The 18,386-nt window shown below is 47.3% G+C and overlaps 1 protein-coding gene across 1 annotated transcript in view; it reads right to left on the reverse strand.

Moving 5' to 3' along the window:
* Positions 1-4,185: 4,185 nt before the first annotated feature.
* Positions 4,186-18,386, reverse strand: part of LOC142558352 (uncharacterized) — a 52,099-nt gene continuing 37,898 nt past the window's right edge. The window contains exons 3-4 of the mRNA XM_075670497.1: positions 9,192-9,302; positions 4,186-4,289 (exon numbers count right to left, since the gene is read on the reverse strand). Of these exons, the coding sequence (XP_075526612.1) occupies positions 4,186-4,289; positions 9,192-9,302 (215 nt within the window). The remainder of the gene's footprint in view (positions 4,290-9,191; positions 9,303-18,386) is intronic.

Here is an 18,386-nt window from a genome sequence, read left to right on the forward strand (position 1 = left end):
GCTTAGCTCAGGAAGAGGACGTTAGTGTTGAACACATGAACGACAATGTTATGGGCATCATTAAGGAATGTGCAATGGAAGTCGGTGGTAACTCTGTTAGACAGGATGCCAGTAAGCTACAGTAAGAGACGAAAGAAGTCATCAAGAAACGCCAATGTATGAAAGCCTCTAACCCTACAGCTAGAATAGAACTGGCAAAACTTTCCAAGTTAATCAACAAGCGTAAGACAGCTGACATAATCAAGTATAATATGGATAGAATTGAACATATTCTCAGGAAAGGAGTGAGCCTAAAAGCAGTGAAGAAGTAACTAGGAATTGGTAAGAACCAGTTGTGTGCGTTAAGAGACAAAGCCGGGAATATCATTACTAATATGGATGAGGTAGTTCAAGTGGCTGAGGAGTTCTATAGAGATTTATACAGTACCAGTGGCACCCACGAAGATAATGGAAGAGAGAATAGTTTAGAGGAATTCGAAATCCCACACGTAACGCCGGAAGAAGGAAAGAAAACCTTGGGAGCTATGCAAAGGGGGAAGGCAGCTGCGGAGGATCAGGTAACAGCAGATTTGTTGAAGGACGGCGGGCAGATTGTTCTAGAAAAACCGGCCACCCTGCATACGCAATGCCTCATGACTTCAAGCGTACCGGAATCTTGGAAGAACGGTCAAATAATCTCAATCCATAAATAAGTGTACGCCAAAGACTTGAAAAATTATAGATCGATCAGCTTACTGTCCATTGCCTACAAAGTATTTACTAAGGTAATTGCAAATAGAATCAGGAACACCGTAAACTTCCGTCAACCAAAGGACCAGGCAGGATTCCGTAAAGGCTACTCAACAATAAACCCTATTCACACTATCAATCAGGTGATAGAGAAATGTGCGGAATATAACCAACCCGTATATTTAGCTTTCATTGATTACGAGAAAGCGTTTGATTCAGTCGAAACCTCAGCAGTCATGGAGGCAGTACGGAATCAGGGTGTAGAAAAGCCGTATGTAAAAATACTGATACATATCTATAGCGGTTCCACAGCCACCGTAGTCCTTCATAAAGAAAGCAACAAAATCCCACTAAAGAAAGACGTCACGCAAGGAGATACAATCTCTCCAATGCTATTCACAGCGTGTTTACAGGAGGTATTCAGAGACCTGGATTGGGAAGAATTGGGGATAAGAGTTAATGGAGAATACCTTAGTAACTTGCGATTCGCTGATATTGCCTTGCTTAGTAACTCAGGGGACCAATTCCAATGCACGCTCACTGACCAGGAGAGGCAAACCAGAAGGGTGGGTCTAAAATTTATCTGCAGGAAACTAAAGTAATCTTTAACAGTCTCGGAAGAGAACAGCAGTTTACTATAGGTAGTGAGGCACTGGAAGTGGTAATGGAATACATTTGCTTAGGACAGGTAGTGACTGCAGATCCGGATCATGAGACTAAAATAATCAGCAGAATAAGAATGGGCTGAGGTGCGTTTGGCAGGCATTCTCAGATCATGAACAGCAACAGCAGGTTGCCACTATTCCTCAAGAGAAAAGTTTATAACAGCTGTGTCTTACCAGTACTCACGTACGGAGCAGAAACCTGGAGGCTTACGAAAATGGTTCTACTTAAATCGAGGACGACGCAACGAGCTACGGAAAGAAGAATTATGGGGTAACCTTAAGGGATAAGAAATAAGCAGATTGAGTTAGGGATGAAACGCGAGTTAATGGCATCTTAGTTGAAATCAAGAAAAAGAAATGGACATGGGCAGGACATGCAATGAGGAGGGAAGGTAACCGATGGTCATTAAGGGTTTACGGAATTGATTCCAAGGGAAAGGAAGCGTAACAGGGGGCGGCAGAAAGTTAGGTGGACGGATGAGAATTAAGATGTCTGCAGGGACGACATGGCAACAATTAGTACATGGCCGGGGTAGTTGAAGAAGTATGGGAGAGGCCTTTGCCCTGCAGTGGGCGTAACCAGGCTGATGATGAAGCCCTATCGTCACGTGTTCCCGTTCGACTTCGTCACCTGACCACGACGTCCACTAAACGATCGCTACAGGCCTCTCTCCAGCTCAAACTAAAGACGTTAGGCGCATTCTATTCAGTTACCGCGATATTTTTGATTTTGATGACCGCGCGCTCGGCCAGAGAGCAGCAGTCACTCATTGGATTCACACTGGCGACGCAAGTCTAGTCCATCGCCGCTCCCACCACGTGTCTGCTGCAGAGCGCAGACAAGTCCCGAAGGTGCTGAAGAAGATTATCATTGAGCCTTCCGCTTGCCCGTGGGTTTCACCAGTAGTCCTGATCAAGAAAAAAGACAACACGTGGAGATTTTGCCTTGATTTTCGCCACCTGAACAAGATCACCAGGAAGGACGTGAATCCATTGCGTCGTATTGATGATGCACTTCACTGACATGGGGCGAAATATTTTTCATCAATTGAACTCCCGCTAGGTCTACTGCCAGATCGTTGTTGAGAAGTATGAAGTCAAGTCAAGTTTATTGTTTGTTGCATGTACGAGAAGCTGGCTTACATATATACAGCATGAGGAGGTGCCTGAGCGAGAAACTGCCAGGGGGACGTCCTATCATTAGTGAGTACATAAGAGAATTAGAGCAGCAAGTAGAAGGCGAACAAACAAACAGAACAAAATAAAACGCGTCAACAAATACAATTCGTAGGCAAGAAGCTTAATGAATAGAAAAGAATTAGGTATGTATTAACAACAGCGCTATGCAATAACATAACAGTAAATAATCATAAGCAGCAATATCTAGTAATATGCAGAAAAAATTTGGCTCTTCTACACATTACTAAGAAAGAAAAATATAGTGTTTTAGAGAAATATGAAGCCTACCGATACAATAATAAAAGTAACCTAAGAAAATCTAATAATTATGATAATTTGTATATCACAAATGAAAAAATGGTTTTATAATGTGTTTAAGAAGCTGCAATGAAAGAGATGACTTATCTATAGGTATGCGATTCCGAAGTGAAATACCATAGAAGCGAAGCGTAAATTTTCCATAGTTGGATTTGATCTTAGGTAAGAGAAGAATATTGCTTATGAAAATCTGGTATTATTTTTCTTCATGAGGTTATCAAAAGGAAGGCTTTCTAATGATATTTCACGTTGAAACAGACGGAATGTGATGAGTGACAACTTTTGATAGAACAACTGTTGCATGGGCAAAACGTTAAGATGTTGATCATAACATGGCAGCTTTTATTACGCTGACTTAATTCACCGGCATGCCCTGCGGGCTTTGAAATGCCCCAGTGTCGTTGGAAAGAATGATATACACACTTCTCCAAGGCTAGAAGTGGACCATCTGTCTGTTATCTCGACGGCGTAACCGTTTTTGTTCCAAACTTTGAAACCCACATTGAGCGTTTCGCGACTGCTCGTGCTGTGTTTCGCGCAGCGAAACTTTAGCTCAACTCGTCGAAGTGTCACTACGTCGGGAAATAACGGTTGTCGCGCTCCTTGTAAACGACAATGGAATTTCACCTTACCCAGCCAAAATTCGAGCCGTGCAAGACTCTCCTGTGCCATGCTCAGTTATGTCCGTTCGCAGCGTCATAGGCTTATGCTGGTACTTTCGTCACTTTGTTCAAAATTTTGCTTAAGTTGTGGGCCACCTCAGCGAGCTTTTAAAGTATGACGTTGCTTTCGCGTGGAAATACTGGCAAGCCGAAGTCTTCACAACACTTATCAGACTCTTCACGAGCGCCCCAATCTAGCCCATTTTGACCCTCCAGCACCTACTGAAATCCGCAGAGATGCTAGTGGTCACGGGATCGGAGCTGTTCTTTCCCATGTTCAACGTGGTCAAGAGTGCGCTTTCGCAAGCCGTCTTCTGTCCACGGCCGAGCGCAACTATTCTTTCACGCAGCGAGAGTGCCTAGCGCTGGTTTGGGCGATAGCAAAGTTTAGCCCATACCTATCTGGTCGCCATCTTCGCGCAATTACCGACCACCGCATACTCTGCTGGCTCTCCTCGTTGAAGGACCCTACAGGGCGTCTTGGACTTTGGGCATTGCGCTTGCAAGAGTACACTTTCCCTGTAGTGTACAAACCCGCCCGTTTGCATCAGGGTGCTCATTGCTTGTCCCACCAACCTCATTGCCCACCGGAAGCCACAGACCTCGAATCCGACACCATCGTTATGCCCATCTCAGGCTTCCTCAACATTGGCAATGAACAGCGCCATGCTCTTTTTCTGCGAGCCATCATAGATCAGGTAAGCTTGCCAACTCCTGATCCTTTCGTGCTTCTCTTCTGCACGTCAGACGGAGACCTGTACAAACGCAACTTCCGCCCTGATGGTGCTGACCTACTGCTGGCACTACCGGGGCACCTTCAACGCACCGTGCTTCGACAACTGCACGAAGCACCCACCACTGGGCATCTCGGTGTTAGCCACATCTTTGACCGAGTCCGGTGCTGTTTCTTCAAGCCCGACCTCTACCGCTTTGTGCGCCGGTATGTGACTGCTTGCGAAATATGCAAACGCCGGAAGCCCTCTCTGATGGCTCCAGCTGGGCGTTTACAACCCAGCGATATCCCCACTGAGCCATTCTTTTGCGTGGGACTCGACCTACTTAGCCCTTTCCTTTTCTCAACTAAGGGTAACAAATGGGTTGCGATTGCACCGGATTAGGCCACGTGATTCGTTAGTACGAGAGCTCTGCCAACAAGTTGTGCCAGTGACGTCACGGATTTCCTCCAACACAACGTCATCCTGCACTACGGTGCTCCACCTCAGCTCACCACGGATTGCGAATGTTTTTTCTTGTCAAAGGTCATTGCTGATATCTTCCGCCTATGCTTTACTTAGCATCAAAACGCCACTGGCTACAATCCACAGACGAACGGTCTCACAAAGCACCTGAACAGAACGCTTGTCGACAGGCTAGGTATGTACGTTTCTCCAGACAACCGGGGCTCGGACGTCACTCCGCGATGTGTCACCTTCGCGTAAAAATCGTCTCGCCATGACACTACTGCTTACTCGCCGTTGTATCTACTGTTTGGCTATGATCCCGTTTTGCCCCTGGACACTTTACTCCCACAAGGTACAGAGTCGCACACTGCCTATGCCCGCGATGCGCTTTCTATGGCAGCACAGGCCCCCGCTCGCCTCACTGATTCTCTGGCTGTCGAGAAGTCCCGTTACGATACGCACCATGTGGACGTGCAGTATTCACCTCGTCCTCTGTGGACACCATCTCGTCTTGTAGGCTTATTGGAAAAACTGTGGCAATATTCAGGTCCCTATCGAATCCTGCGACAGCTTTTGAATGTCACGTACGCGATTGCTCCAGGAAAGGCAAGCCCGTCATCCGTACAGCCAAGAGCCAATGTTGTTCATGTATCCCGTTTAAAGCCTTACGTGTGTGGCTTTGCCGAGCCATAATCCCTTGCGTCGGGTCGACTTTCCAACCCTGGTGCCGTATTGTCGCAATCCAGAACAGGAAGTGCACACAAGATACGATGACGAAGAAGCGTTGCTGCTGGGGTGCTTCAGGCGCCATGTTCTAGTGTCAGCTGGAGCCTTCAGCATTCGCCTTGCATAAACAATATACGTGCATGTCTCAGCCACGCTACCATTTCTATCCCCAGACCCAATTTTAAACGACAGTTCATCATCATCAGCCTGGTTATGCCCACTGCAGGGCAAAGGCCTCTCCCATACTTCTCCAACTACCCCGGTCATGTGCTAATTGTGGCCATGTTGTCCCTGAAAACTTCTTAATCTCATCCGCCCACCTAACTTTCTGCCGCCCTCTGCTACGCTTCCCTTCCCTTGGAATCCAGTCCGTAACTCTTAATGACCATCGGTTATCTTCCCTCCTCATTACGTGTCTTGCCCATGCCCATTTCTTTTTCTTGATTTCAACTAAGATATCATTAACTCCCGTTTGTTCTCTCACCCAATCTGCTCTTTTCTTGTCACTTAACGTTACACCTACCATTCTTCTTTCCATAGCTCGTTCCGTCGTCCCCAATTTAAGTAGAACCCTTTTCGTAAGCCTCCAGGTTTCTGCCCCGTACGTGAGAACTGGTAAGACACAGCTGTTATCAATTTTACTCTTGAGTGATAATGGCAACCTGCTGTTCATGATCTGAGAATGCCTGCCAAACGCACCCCAGCCCATTCTTATCCTTCTGATTATTTCAGTCTCATGATCCGGATCAGCAGTCACTACCTGTCCTAAGTATATGTATACCCTTACTAGTTCCAGTGCCTCACTACCTATCGTAAACTGCTGTTCTCTTCCCAGACTGTTAAACATTACTTTAGTTTTCTGCAGATTAATTTTTAGACCCACCCTTCGGCTTTGCCTCCCCAGGTAGGTGAGCATGCATTGCAGTTTGTCCACTGAGTTACTAAGCAAGGCAATATCATCAGCGAATCCCAAGTTACTAAGGTATTCTCCATTAACTCTTATCCCCAATTCTTCCCAATCCAGGTCTCTGAATGCCTCCTGTAAACACGCTGTGAATAGCATTGGAGAGATATTATCTCCCTGTCTGACGCCTTTCTTTATTGTGATTTTGTTGCTTTCCTTATGGAGGACTACGGTGGCTGTGGAGACGCTATTGATATCTTTCAGTATTTTTACATACGGCTCGTCTACACCCTGATTCCGCAATGCCTCCATGACTGCTGAGGTTTCGACTGAATCAAGAGCTTTCTCGTAATCAATGAAAGCTATATATAAGGGTTGGTTATATTCCGCTTATTTTTCTATCACCTGATTGATAATGTGAATATGGTCTATTGTTGAGTAGCCTTTACGGAATCCTGCCTGGTCCTTTGGTTGACAGAAGTCTAAGGTGTTCCTGATTCTATTTGCAATTACCTTAGTAAATACTTTGTAGGCAACGGACAGTAAGCTGATCGGTCTATAATTTTTCAAATCTTTGGCGTCCCCTTTCTTACGGATTGGGATTATATTAGTGTTTTCCCAAGATTCCGGTACGCTCGAAGTCATGAGGCATTGCGTATACAGGGTGGCCAGTTTCTCTCGAACAATCTGCTCACCATCCTTCAACAAATCTGCTGTTACCTGATCCTCCCCAGCTGCCCTCCCCCTTTGCATAGCTCCCAAGGTTTTCTTTTCTTCTTCCGGTGTTACGTGTGGGATTTCGAATTCCTCTAAACTATTCTCTCTTCCATTATCTTCGTGGGTGCCACTGGTACTGTATAAATCTCTATAAACTCCTCAGCAACTTGAACTACCTCATCCATATTAGTAATGATATTCCCAACTTTGTCTCTTAACGCATACATCTGATTCTTGCCAATTCCTAGTTTCTTCTACATTGCTTTTAGGCTTCCTCCGTTCCTGAGAGCATGTTCAATTCTATCCATATTATACTTTGTTAAGTCAGCTGTCTTACGCTTGTTGATTAACTTCGAAAGTTCTGGCAGTTCTATTCTAGCTGTAGGGTAAGAGGCTTTCATAGATTGGCGTTTCTTGATCAGATCTTTCGTGTCCTGCGATAGCTTACTGCTATCCTGTCTAACGGAGTTACCACCGACTTCTATTGCACACTCCCTAAAGATGCCCACAAGATTGTCGTTCATTGCTTCAACACAATGTTCCTCTTCCTGAGTTAAAGCCGAATACCTGTTCTGTAGCTTGATCTGGAATTCCTCTATTTTCCCTCTTACCGCTAACTCATTCATCGGCTTCTTATGTAGAAGTTTCTTCCGTTCCCTCCTCAGGTCTAGGCTAATTCGAGTTCTTACCATCGCATGGTCACTGCAGTGCACCTTGCTGAGCACGTCCACATGTCGTATGATGCCAGGGTTAGCGCAGAGTATGAAGTCTATTTCATTTCTAGTCTCGCCGTTCGGGCTCCTCCTCGTCCACTTTCGGCTATCCCGCTTGCGGAAGAAGGTATTCATTATCCGCATATTATTCTGTTCCGCAAACTATACTAATAGCTCTCCCCTGCTATTCCTAGTGCCTATGCCATATTCCCCCACTGCCTTGTCTCCAGCCTACTTTTTGCCTACCTTCGCATTGAAGTCGCCCATCAGTATAGTGTATTTTGTTTTGAGTTTACCCATCGCCGATTCCACGTCTTCATAGAAGCTTTCGACTTCCTGGTCATCATGACTGGGTGTAGGGGCGTAAACCTGCACGTCCTTCATTTTGTACCTCTTAAGTTTCACAACAAGACCTGCCACCCTCTCGTTAATGCTATAGAATTCCTGTATGTTACCAGCTATATTCTTATTACTCAGGAATCCGACACCTAGTTCTCGTTTCTCCGGTAAGCCCTGGTAGCGCAGGACGTGCCCGCTTTTTAGTACTGTATATGCTTCTTTTGCCCTCCTAACTTCACTGAGCCCAATTATATCCCATTTACTGCCCTCTAATTCCTCCAGTAGCACTGCTAGACTCGCCTCACTAGATAACGTTCTAGCGTTAAACGTTGCCAGGTTGATATTCCAATGGCGGCCTGTGCGGAGCCAGGGATTCTTAGCACCCTCACCAGTTCAATTTTATTTAATAAAATCACGGCGACGGCTACTCACTAGTTTAGCCTAATGACCACCGAATTGAATGAATATGGTATAGAATATGTCTCGTTGCTGTAAAATTGTTGTCTTAAAGCACTGTTTCCCCAATTCTATCTTTCTAAATACATTTAGCTCACTGAAGATGTATTGACTGCATATATTCCGACAATACATTTCACACTTTCACGTGTGCCTGCTTATGTGCTAGACACCCCAGTGAATCTAGTAAGAAGCATGAGAGCCCGGCTGCATGTACTGCTTATACACAACGTGTTTCGGCGCTGGTATTACATTTCTGCATTTCTTCAGTCCTAACGGAAATTCCATCGCACGACGGATAATGCTAAATTACCTAGAAATATTAGACACCATACATGATACGCGGCAGAGCTGATCAGAGTTCTTGGTTGTGCCCACATCTTTTCACCATATTTACCTGCCGCTGGCTCCTTCACTAGGACCGTTCAGACAAAGAATTTGCAGAAGGTTATCGCAGCGTTTGGAGTCGCGCATCTTCTATGACGTTCACTCACTGACACAGACCTGCTGTGTACGCCAGTTACAAAAATCCCGATCACAGTAAAACACAACTTACAAAAAGCAGTACACCGAGATGACCACATATCTGAATAGTTTCTCACCTCTAATTCTCTGGAAGGCTACACTAACGACTGGGAACATTTTTGAGCACAATCCATCCGCCAGGTCTCCCACGGGGTCACTGCCGTCAATGATGAAGCACAGCACCTCCACTGCGAATGCAATTGATAGCTGTCCTTTTTTACGATTTCAAGACAGAACAGAAGGACCAATGTCATTTGTGCGCTTACAACAAACGTACACAGGACTAAATAGTTATATCGACTGCGCTTTCTGCTAAGGCATGCGGCAGGAGTCACTGTTGTTTAGGGTGATCTTATTGTTCAGATGTCTACTTAGTGGTTTCAGATATATTCGCCGTCAGGGGCAAATGCAGTAAAAAAGGGCCATCTCATTGCGCCCAGTGTTCACAAGCTAGCTGTACCACTGAAAGATGCAGGGGCCTTTCTAAATTACCTGCTTGCAATAATCCCAAACGATGTCAACATCAAGAATGTCAGCTTTTATTAACTAATATTTGTTATATTTCATTTCCAATGATGTCACGCTGCCCTATTGCAGCGTAACACTGGGCGGTACCTTTTTTTATACTTACACTACAAATGTTGCTATTACGGCTCACGGCACATTTCGTTTATTTTCTAACGCGCGTAAGCTCAGGACGTTGGAAGAGCTGTGTATTTTTGCTGGTTTTGATGTAGTCCACACCAAGCAGAGGTTGTCAAAGCTGCAAACGCCAGCTCGTGTTCACCAACCAACTGCGCAGGCGCAGTTGTAGCGATGGAGCAGTAGCGATTTCCTTTTTGTTCGTTCGTGGCGTCAACTTCTGGAGTGGCGGCCGCGATTGCTCCATAGTGCACCCGATATGTGACCAGTCTGCACTCTGATGGACTGCTGACGGAGCCTCGGTAATTTCGACAGCTTATAGGGCAGCTTTCTGTTAAACATTTCCGTAGTGTTTCAAGGACATGCGCGCGCCGATATTCATAAAGAAGAATTCAAACACAATAAATCGGGTGCTGCATACAGCGTCCTGGTAGTTTTTCGTTAGAACAAGCTGTTTCTTGGCATGTAAGTGCTTGTGCAAAGAGGATCTCCAGAACTACTTTTCACATGAACGCCTGCGCTAGTCATCATTGTTGAAGCGAATATCTTTCTTTGGCTCTTTCGGCCGTATCTTGTTAGGTACGACGTTAACGGGATTTGGGCTACTGAAGGGGTTCGAAGGGTCGAAAATGAGCGGAGGGAAAAGGCGCGTGCTTTCAGACAATGGAGCTGTGAAAAGGGTTGGAATTAGACGATGGAATTGGGCGATAAGGTGAGAGGCATCACACATCAGCTCTTGCGCAACGAACTGGCGAGATCGAAGAGGCGCGGGCAGAACGGGGGATGGCGATGTCGCTTATAGCTCGCTCGTCGCGGAAGACGACATAAACGGTGCGTGGTCTCGGGCCACGCCAGGTATACAGAAGAGACGAGTGGAAGGAGGGTCGGGGAAGCTAATTGCCGAGAGGGGTCGGAGGGAGGTGAGGATGTCGCGTGTTCGTTCACGCGTTCGTTCGCGCGCTCGCTCGTTGGTCGCAGGAAGGCCGCTAAAAGGCACGTACTCTGGGGAAACAGAATGGAGAGAAGGGACCTGAATGGGAGAATGGGCACTTTCGCCCACTGCTTGTTTGATCTTCCAATCGTTCTGGCTTATCGCTTGCACTCACAATCATCGTCGATGTTTTCTGCGTCATTTTAACGCGATTGCGTTAAGCAGCTCGTGTCGCAGAAAATGCGGTGTCGGTGACTGACGTAGTTTCGATTTTTCAAACCATGCATACCCTGGCACTCCTTGTGACGCAAGGGAAATACTGAACTGATTGAATTTAAGAATCTAGACTACGTGGAAAAACCGTAAACAATGACTTACACTGTAAAAAAATTCACTTTACGGTAAAAGTTGCAGGTAAAACGTTGTCGGACACTTTTCCGTAAATGAAAAACGGTGTGTCCGTAGAACGAACAGGCCGTAAAAATTTCCGCTATATGGAAAATGGTGAACTCTGCAGTTGTGATCACAGAATTGACCGTATTTTGCAAATAAGAAAAAACGGTGAGTTCTGTAAAAGGCAAATGCTGCAAATTGAGCCCCGTACTTGTGATTACAGTACATGACCGTACATTGGTAATGAAGAAACGGGGCCTTGAAAAGTGAACAAACCATGGTAAGGAAAGGTATGGAAATATAAGACAAAAATAACGAAAAGAAAAATGGAATCAATTCTTTTTATTCTTGTGTCCATGTTTTCCATGCTTGCATTGCCATACCACTAATCAATATCAACTTGCCCAACTTTATGTTGCTTCGTATTGACAGGTGCAAATGCGGCTTGCAAAATTTCTATACTTTATAAGTGGTAATGCTCGTGTTCTCCAGCCAAATTGTTTCGTGAAATGGAATTAGTTATTTTGTGCAATTAACCACCCAAGTCGTGCATTACAACGTGGATAACTTGAGACAACATTGAAGATATAGCTTGAAACGGGGCAGAAATCGTAGCACACAAGACATACACCTCACAGAACGTGCTGTGTTTGCATGTTTCCTCCTAGTGTCATTGTTTTCTACACCGCTCATTCTTCGTGTCAGTGTTGTGTTGCACTTGGGTTCTACACGTGACATGTACGCAGCATACATACATATTTCTGTTCGAGAAACAACAAGCCGCTTGAATCTGAACAAACCTGTGTTTATTCTCGTTTACTGGAAAAAAAAACTTGCACGACTAGACACTAGAACAGGGTGTGAGACCGGGCTAGTTGCTATTCCATGCTGAAGTGACTAGTGCAAGAGTGGACTCAGGACACTAAAAAGGTGACTGGAACAGGTGCACACTTCCAACTAGTGTTTATAACGAAAAGGCATGTATATATACTCTTATGAACTTGAGCATAATCAGTTACAAGAGCGCACCAAGGCCGTCTCCCATACACAGACCCCAGGTATGCAAATTTTTTAACGTCAATGCTAGGGATAGTTTGCTAACGCAGTTGCCTTCTACGATATCTGCCCCCTGATTGACGGGCCTAGTGCTTTCTTGTGCGTTGCTTGCTGTTATTTGTTTTTTCAGAGTGGAAGACATTTGCATTGGGAGTAATGGATTCCAAGGAAACCCTCTCTCCCTTTTTGCACTTTCATATTATGTTCCTGTAGTCTCATGTTTAGGCACCTTCCCGTTTTTCCCACGTAACGCTGCCCACAGGAAAGAGGTATGCTAGACACTACTCCACCTGAGGATTCGACGAAACTTTTTCTGTGAGCAATGTTACATGAAATTGATTGTCTGCTGACAGGGCTGGCTTTGGTGCATAACAAATAAGTTGTGGGGTGCGGTAAAAACTACCGAAACTCCCGCCCTATGGCTTCGTTTCTTCAGTTTATGCAAGATAGCGTGAATGTATGAGATGACTGCTAGATTCCTGCGAATAGTATCACATAGGTGTAACTAAAGAAAATACGCCAAAGGACTGGAGTCTTGGTCGTCTTTTCCGACCCTCGCAAGCTATTTAAGTTATGCGCCAAAACCAGCCCTGTCTGCAGACAATCAAAATCATGCAACATTGTGCACACAAAGGGTTTCGTCAAATGCTCAAGAGGAATAGTGTATAGCATACCTCTTTCCTGCGGGCAGCGTTACGTGGGACAAACGGGAAGTTACCTAAACTTGAGACTACAGGAACATAATCAGAAAGTACAGAAAGAGAGAGAGGGTTTCCTTGGAATCCATTGCTCCCAATGCAAATGTCATCGACTGTTTGAAACAAACAGAAATAATAGCAAGCAACGTGAAAGGAAACACTAGACTCGTCATTGAGGCAGCGGCTATTGCAGAATGCAACTGCGTTAGCAAGCTATCGCTATTGCATTGACTGCTAAAGAATTTGCATATCTGGGACCTGTAGGCGGGAAGCTGCCTTAGGCCTTGGTGCGCTTGTTTATTTGTGATGACCATGTTGACTTGCACGATTGTAACTGATTATCATCAAGTGCACAAGAGTACATATGCATACCTTTTTGTAATGGACACCAGTTGGAAGTCTGCATCTGTCCTACTCGCCTTTTTAGTGTCCCGTGTCCACTCTTGCGCTAGTCATTTCTGCATAGACAATAGAAATTGGCTGAGGATTGGTTGAAAATTGGAATGACTGGCTCCTTGCAGATGTGTTTGGCTTTTCCTGAAAAGAAAGAAACACCAATCAATTAAGGCTTTTCAATTATTACCACCATCACTATTGTCACTCAGATAAACAATAACTGATTTCTAATTCACAACTGTCACTACAAGTGCTCTTCTTAAAATAAATGGTTCAGACTCAGCCATGTTGGTATATATTCATTCGTAGCATTACAGCATAAAAAGCTTCAGATGAAAAGGACCCAACTCAATTGATAGTTTGTTGGATCAGGCAAAGGTGTCACGTGCACATTTTGACATTCGGAGATTACATTTCCCACATTTAGGTAGAGCTGCCATGGCCATATACTGCAGACCATAGCTTTCAACTTTCACTGCTCCAATAAACAACCTTGAAGATTTTAATATTTCCTAGAACGATGAAGCACTCTTGAAACAAGCTTAACCCATGCATGTTGTTTACTTCCCACTCAGAACAAGCAAGCCAAAGATACTGTCCAGCTGACAGGCTGGTCGAATAGCAACAATACAAAGAAACCATGCTTGCACCACAACTGTGTCACAACAGCTGTCAGCCCCTCTCCGCTATGGTTTGTTGTGTCAAGGAAGAAGTATCAATGTTTAATATTCTTTTTACTCAAGCAGTGAAATTAAAGCTACGGTCGTGAATGCATCAACATACCCTTCCGATCTTCTTAAGAAGTTATAATATTGACACGTGTATACTTATCTTTATCGGGCGACCACGCTTCGCCGCCTAACAAATGTAATCGCACAGCGCGGGACGCGCCCGCATGTATCCGAAGTTTCTGGAAAGTTATCGATGCGTCTACCCGGCTGTCTATTGTCGCCGAACGTTGTGTTATCTGATTTCATCGCGTGACGCGAATGGTGTAGAACATTGTGGAAGGCACGCGGGTCCGAACGATTAGTCTGGAACATTCGACGACTGCTGTATAAAAGCCGACGCGCTTGACCCGCTGATCAGATTTTCGACAATCGCCGACCGTGTTCGCCGCTATCGTTCTGCTATAAGTGTAGCCTGTTGTTGTGGGCACAGGTTCGCCCAATAAAAACTAGTTTTGTATTCCACCGTATTGCTGCTTTCTTCACCGTCACTACCACGTGACATCTGGTGGAGGTGCTTGTGCGTTCATGTACCGAACGCCCCCGCAAAGCCGCGACCCAAGCCCGAAGCCCGAGGACAGAACCAACGTTGCCCAAGACCAGCGTGCTAGCCGCAGACTGCAAGGACTGCCCCCAGAGCACGGACTTCTACCTGAGACGACAAAGAAGATCGTGGTCAAGACAACCCCAATGGCTGCCCCAGCGTCCCCTGTTATCCTACAGCAACCTCGGGACCCACCATCCTTCCATGGAGCAGCGACTGAAGACACGGAATCATGGCTGGAGACCTACGAACGAATCGCAACATTCAACAACTGGGACTCCGACGAGAAGCTGCGGCATGTCTACTTCGCCTTAGAAGACACCGCCAGAAATTGGTTTGAGAACAGGGAATCGACCTTGACAACGTGGGACCTGTTCAGTAGCGGCTTCCTACGCACCTTTACAAGCGTCGTGCGCGAGGAAAGGGCTGAAGCTATGCTGGACGCCCGAGTGCAGCTACCAAACGGGAACGTTGCCATTTTTACGGAAGAAATGAGCCGTTTGTTCCGCCACGCCGACCCGGATATGGCCGAGGAGAAGAAAGTCCGCCTACTCATGCGTGGTGTAAAGGAGGAACTTTTCGCCGGGATGGTAAGAAGCCCACCGAAGACCGTCGAAGAGTTTCTTCGTGAGGCGACGAACATCGAGAAGACATTCGAAATGCAGAACCGGCAATTCAACCGCCGTACAAGCTCTACCCACAACGCAGGAATTCAATCATTGGCCACGGACGATCTGCGCGAGACTATCAGGGCCATTCTGCGCGAAGAACTGCGCATGGTCTTGCCTTCGTCGCAGTCTCAAGTGGCCTCCATCGCCGACATCGTAAAAGAAGAGGTGCACCGATCGCTTGGAGTTCCTGAGGTGCAACCAGAACCGCCGCAGCCTCAGCCGCAAGCGATGAGCTACGCTGCCGTCGCCCGCCGTCAAGGTCCCCTTCCACGACCGCGCCAGGGCCCCGTAACGCCGCAATTCCGTCGACCACCACCACCGCCGCCAGCACGCACACCCGTCGCCCAGTGCAGCTACCCGAGGAAGACAGACGTTTGGCGCGCTCCTGACCACCGCCCGCTCTGCTACCACTGCGGAGAAGCAGGTCACGTCTACTGACGATGCCCATACCGAGAGATGGGACTGCGAGGTTTCGCCGTCAACGCGCCGCGTCCACAGCTTGGAGAGCGCCCACGTGACATCGCCGACTACCTCGCCGCTACTCAATGGAGCTCTCGACGACCGTCGCGTTCGCCATCACCAGGCCGCTACCTGTCGCCTCAGCGCCGACCGTACACTGGCCCAGCCCGGGGCCGGTCAGCGAGCCCATATCCGGAAAACTAAAAGCAGCAACCGATGGAGGTGCGGTTGCTGTTCGTCGAACTGACGAAGATCCTCCGCCGCCGACGAAAGCGCCGAAGAAACCATCTCGACGACATAATAACGACACGCCGCCGTGCTGAGGAAGTCAGGAAGCCAAGACTACACCGACGAAAGACGACGCGACGACGCGACGCACCAGCTTCAATTCAACACGACGCAGTCGTGATCCGACGCCAAGACCCAACTGCAACGCAAGACAAAGAACCACCGACCTCGACGTGCTTCTAGACGGCCACGCAGTCACCGCCTTAGTCGACACAGGCGCCGATTACTCAGTCATGAGTGAACACATCGCCGTCCAGATGAAGAAGGTTAAGACTGCATGGGAAGGCCCTCAAATTCGGACCGCTGGAGGACACCTGATTACGCCGACAGGAATGTGCACCGCAAGAATTACCATTCACGACCGGACTTACCCTGTCACCATCGTTATCCTCCAACAGTGTTCACGAGACGTCATTCTCGGCATGAACTTCCTCAACCAACACGGCGCAGTCATCGACCTGAAGTCGAAGTCAATAACGCTGTCGGAAGATCATGCGATACCGCCGGAGAGCCCCCGTAGTCACCACGCCTTGAGTGTGCTCGAACATCAAGTGAGCATCCCGCCGCGTTCCAGCATTATTATTTCCGTCGGCACTGAAACACCCGCTGACGTAGAAGGCGTCATCGAGGGCGACCAACATCTACTGCTCGACCGTGAAATTTGCATCGCAAGAGGGATCGCTCGACTCCACGGAGGGCAAGTAGAAGTTATGCTAACCAACTTCAGCCAAGAGTTCAAGCACATCAACAAGGGCACGACAATCGCATACATCGAGGAAATTGGTTCGGGGATAATGCTCATCGGGGTAGATGCGGCTGAATCCGAGAGGACAAAGGCATTGCTGGTTTCCACAGACTTCGACGTGAATCCAAGTCTTCCTATGAGTAAGCAGCAACAGATCAGAAATCTTCTCCGACGATACAAAGACTGCTTTTCGACGTCATCGAGCATTCGACAAACACCAGTTGCAAAGCATCGCATAATAACCGAAGAGAGCGCTCGACCACTCCGCCAGAGCCCTTACCGAGTTTTAACACGAGAACGTGAAGCTATTAGGCAACAATTCGACGAAATGCTGCGCGACGACACCATCCAGCCGTCGAAAAGCCCGTGGGCCTCTCCTATAGTCTTGGTTAAAAAAAAGGACGGAACCCTGCGTTTCTGCGTCGATTATCTTCGTCTGAACAAGATCACGAAGAAGGACGTATACCTCCTCCCACGGATAGACGACGCACTGGATCGGCTCTGCAACGCTAAATACTTCTCGTCAATGGACCTAAAGTCTGGCTATTGGCAAATAGAAGTCGACGAAAGAGATCGCGAAAAGACGGCCTTCATCACCCCAGACGGTCTCTACGAGTTCAAGGTTATGCCATTTGGACTGTGCTCGGCGCCTGCAACGTTCCAGCGCGTGATGGACACGGTTTTAGCAGGATTGAAGTGGCAGACCTGTCTCGTTTACTGGGATGACGTCGTCCTTTTCGCCGGAAATTTCGAGGATCACCTGAGGCGGCTTGCGAAAGTACTAGATGCCATCAAGTCATCAGGGCTCACTCTGAAGCCGGAAAAGTGCCGCTTCGCTTACGATGAGCTTTTGTTCCTAGGACACGTCGTCAGCAAATCAGGAGTACGCCCCGACCCACAGAAGACAGCTGCCATCGCAAAGTTCCCGCAGCCAACCGACAAGAAGGCGGTGCGCAGATTCCTTGGCATGTGTGCCTACTATAGGCGCTTTGTCAAGGACTTTTCACGCATCGCGGAGCCACTAACACATCTAACCAAATGTGATGTCGAGTTCAAGTGGGAAACGCCGCAGGCCAAGGCATTTCAAGAACTCAAACGACGCATGCAGTCGCCGCCGGTACTTGCACACTTCGACGAGGACGCCGATACCGAAATCCACACTGACGCCAGTAGCGTAGGCCTCGGTCCCGTCCTAGTCCAGAGGAAAGAAGGACTTGAACGGGTGATATCGTATGCTAGCCGGTCGCTGTCAAAAGCGGAAAGCAATTATTCTACGACTGAAAAGGAATGCCTCGCCATCATTTGGGCTACAGCTAAATTCCGCCCTCACCTCTATGGCAGGCAATTCAAAGTCGTCAGCGACCACCACGCGTTGTGTTGGCTAGCTAACTTAAAGGACCCTTCAGGACGGCTGGCGCGGTGGAGCCTCAGACTACAAGAATATGACGTCACGGTAATATACGAGTCCGGAAGAAAACACTCCGACGCCGACTGCTTATCACGCGCCCCCATCGATCCCCCGCCGCAAGACGACGAGGACAGCGACGCCTTCCTTGGGATAATAAGCGCGGAAGACTTCACTAAACAGCAACGAGCAGACCCGGAGCTAAAAGGCCTCGTCGAGTATTTGGAAGGGAACACCGACGTTGTCCCTAGGGCATTTAAGCGCGGGTTGTGTTCACGCTACAAAACAAGCTGCTTGTGAAGAAGAACTTCTCACC

Source organism: Dermacentor variabilis, chromosome 9 (assembly GCF_050947875.1).
Source record: "Dermacentor variabilis isolate Ectoservices chromosome 9, ASM5094787v1, whole genome shotgun sequence".
Lineage (NCBI taxonomy): Eukaryota > Metazoa > Arthropoda > Arachnida > Ixodida > Ixodidae > Dermacentor > Dermacentor variabilis.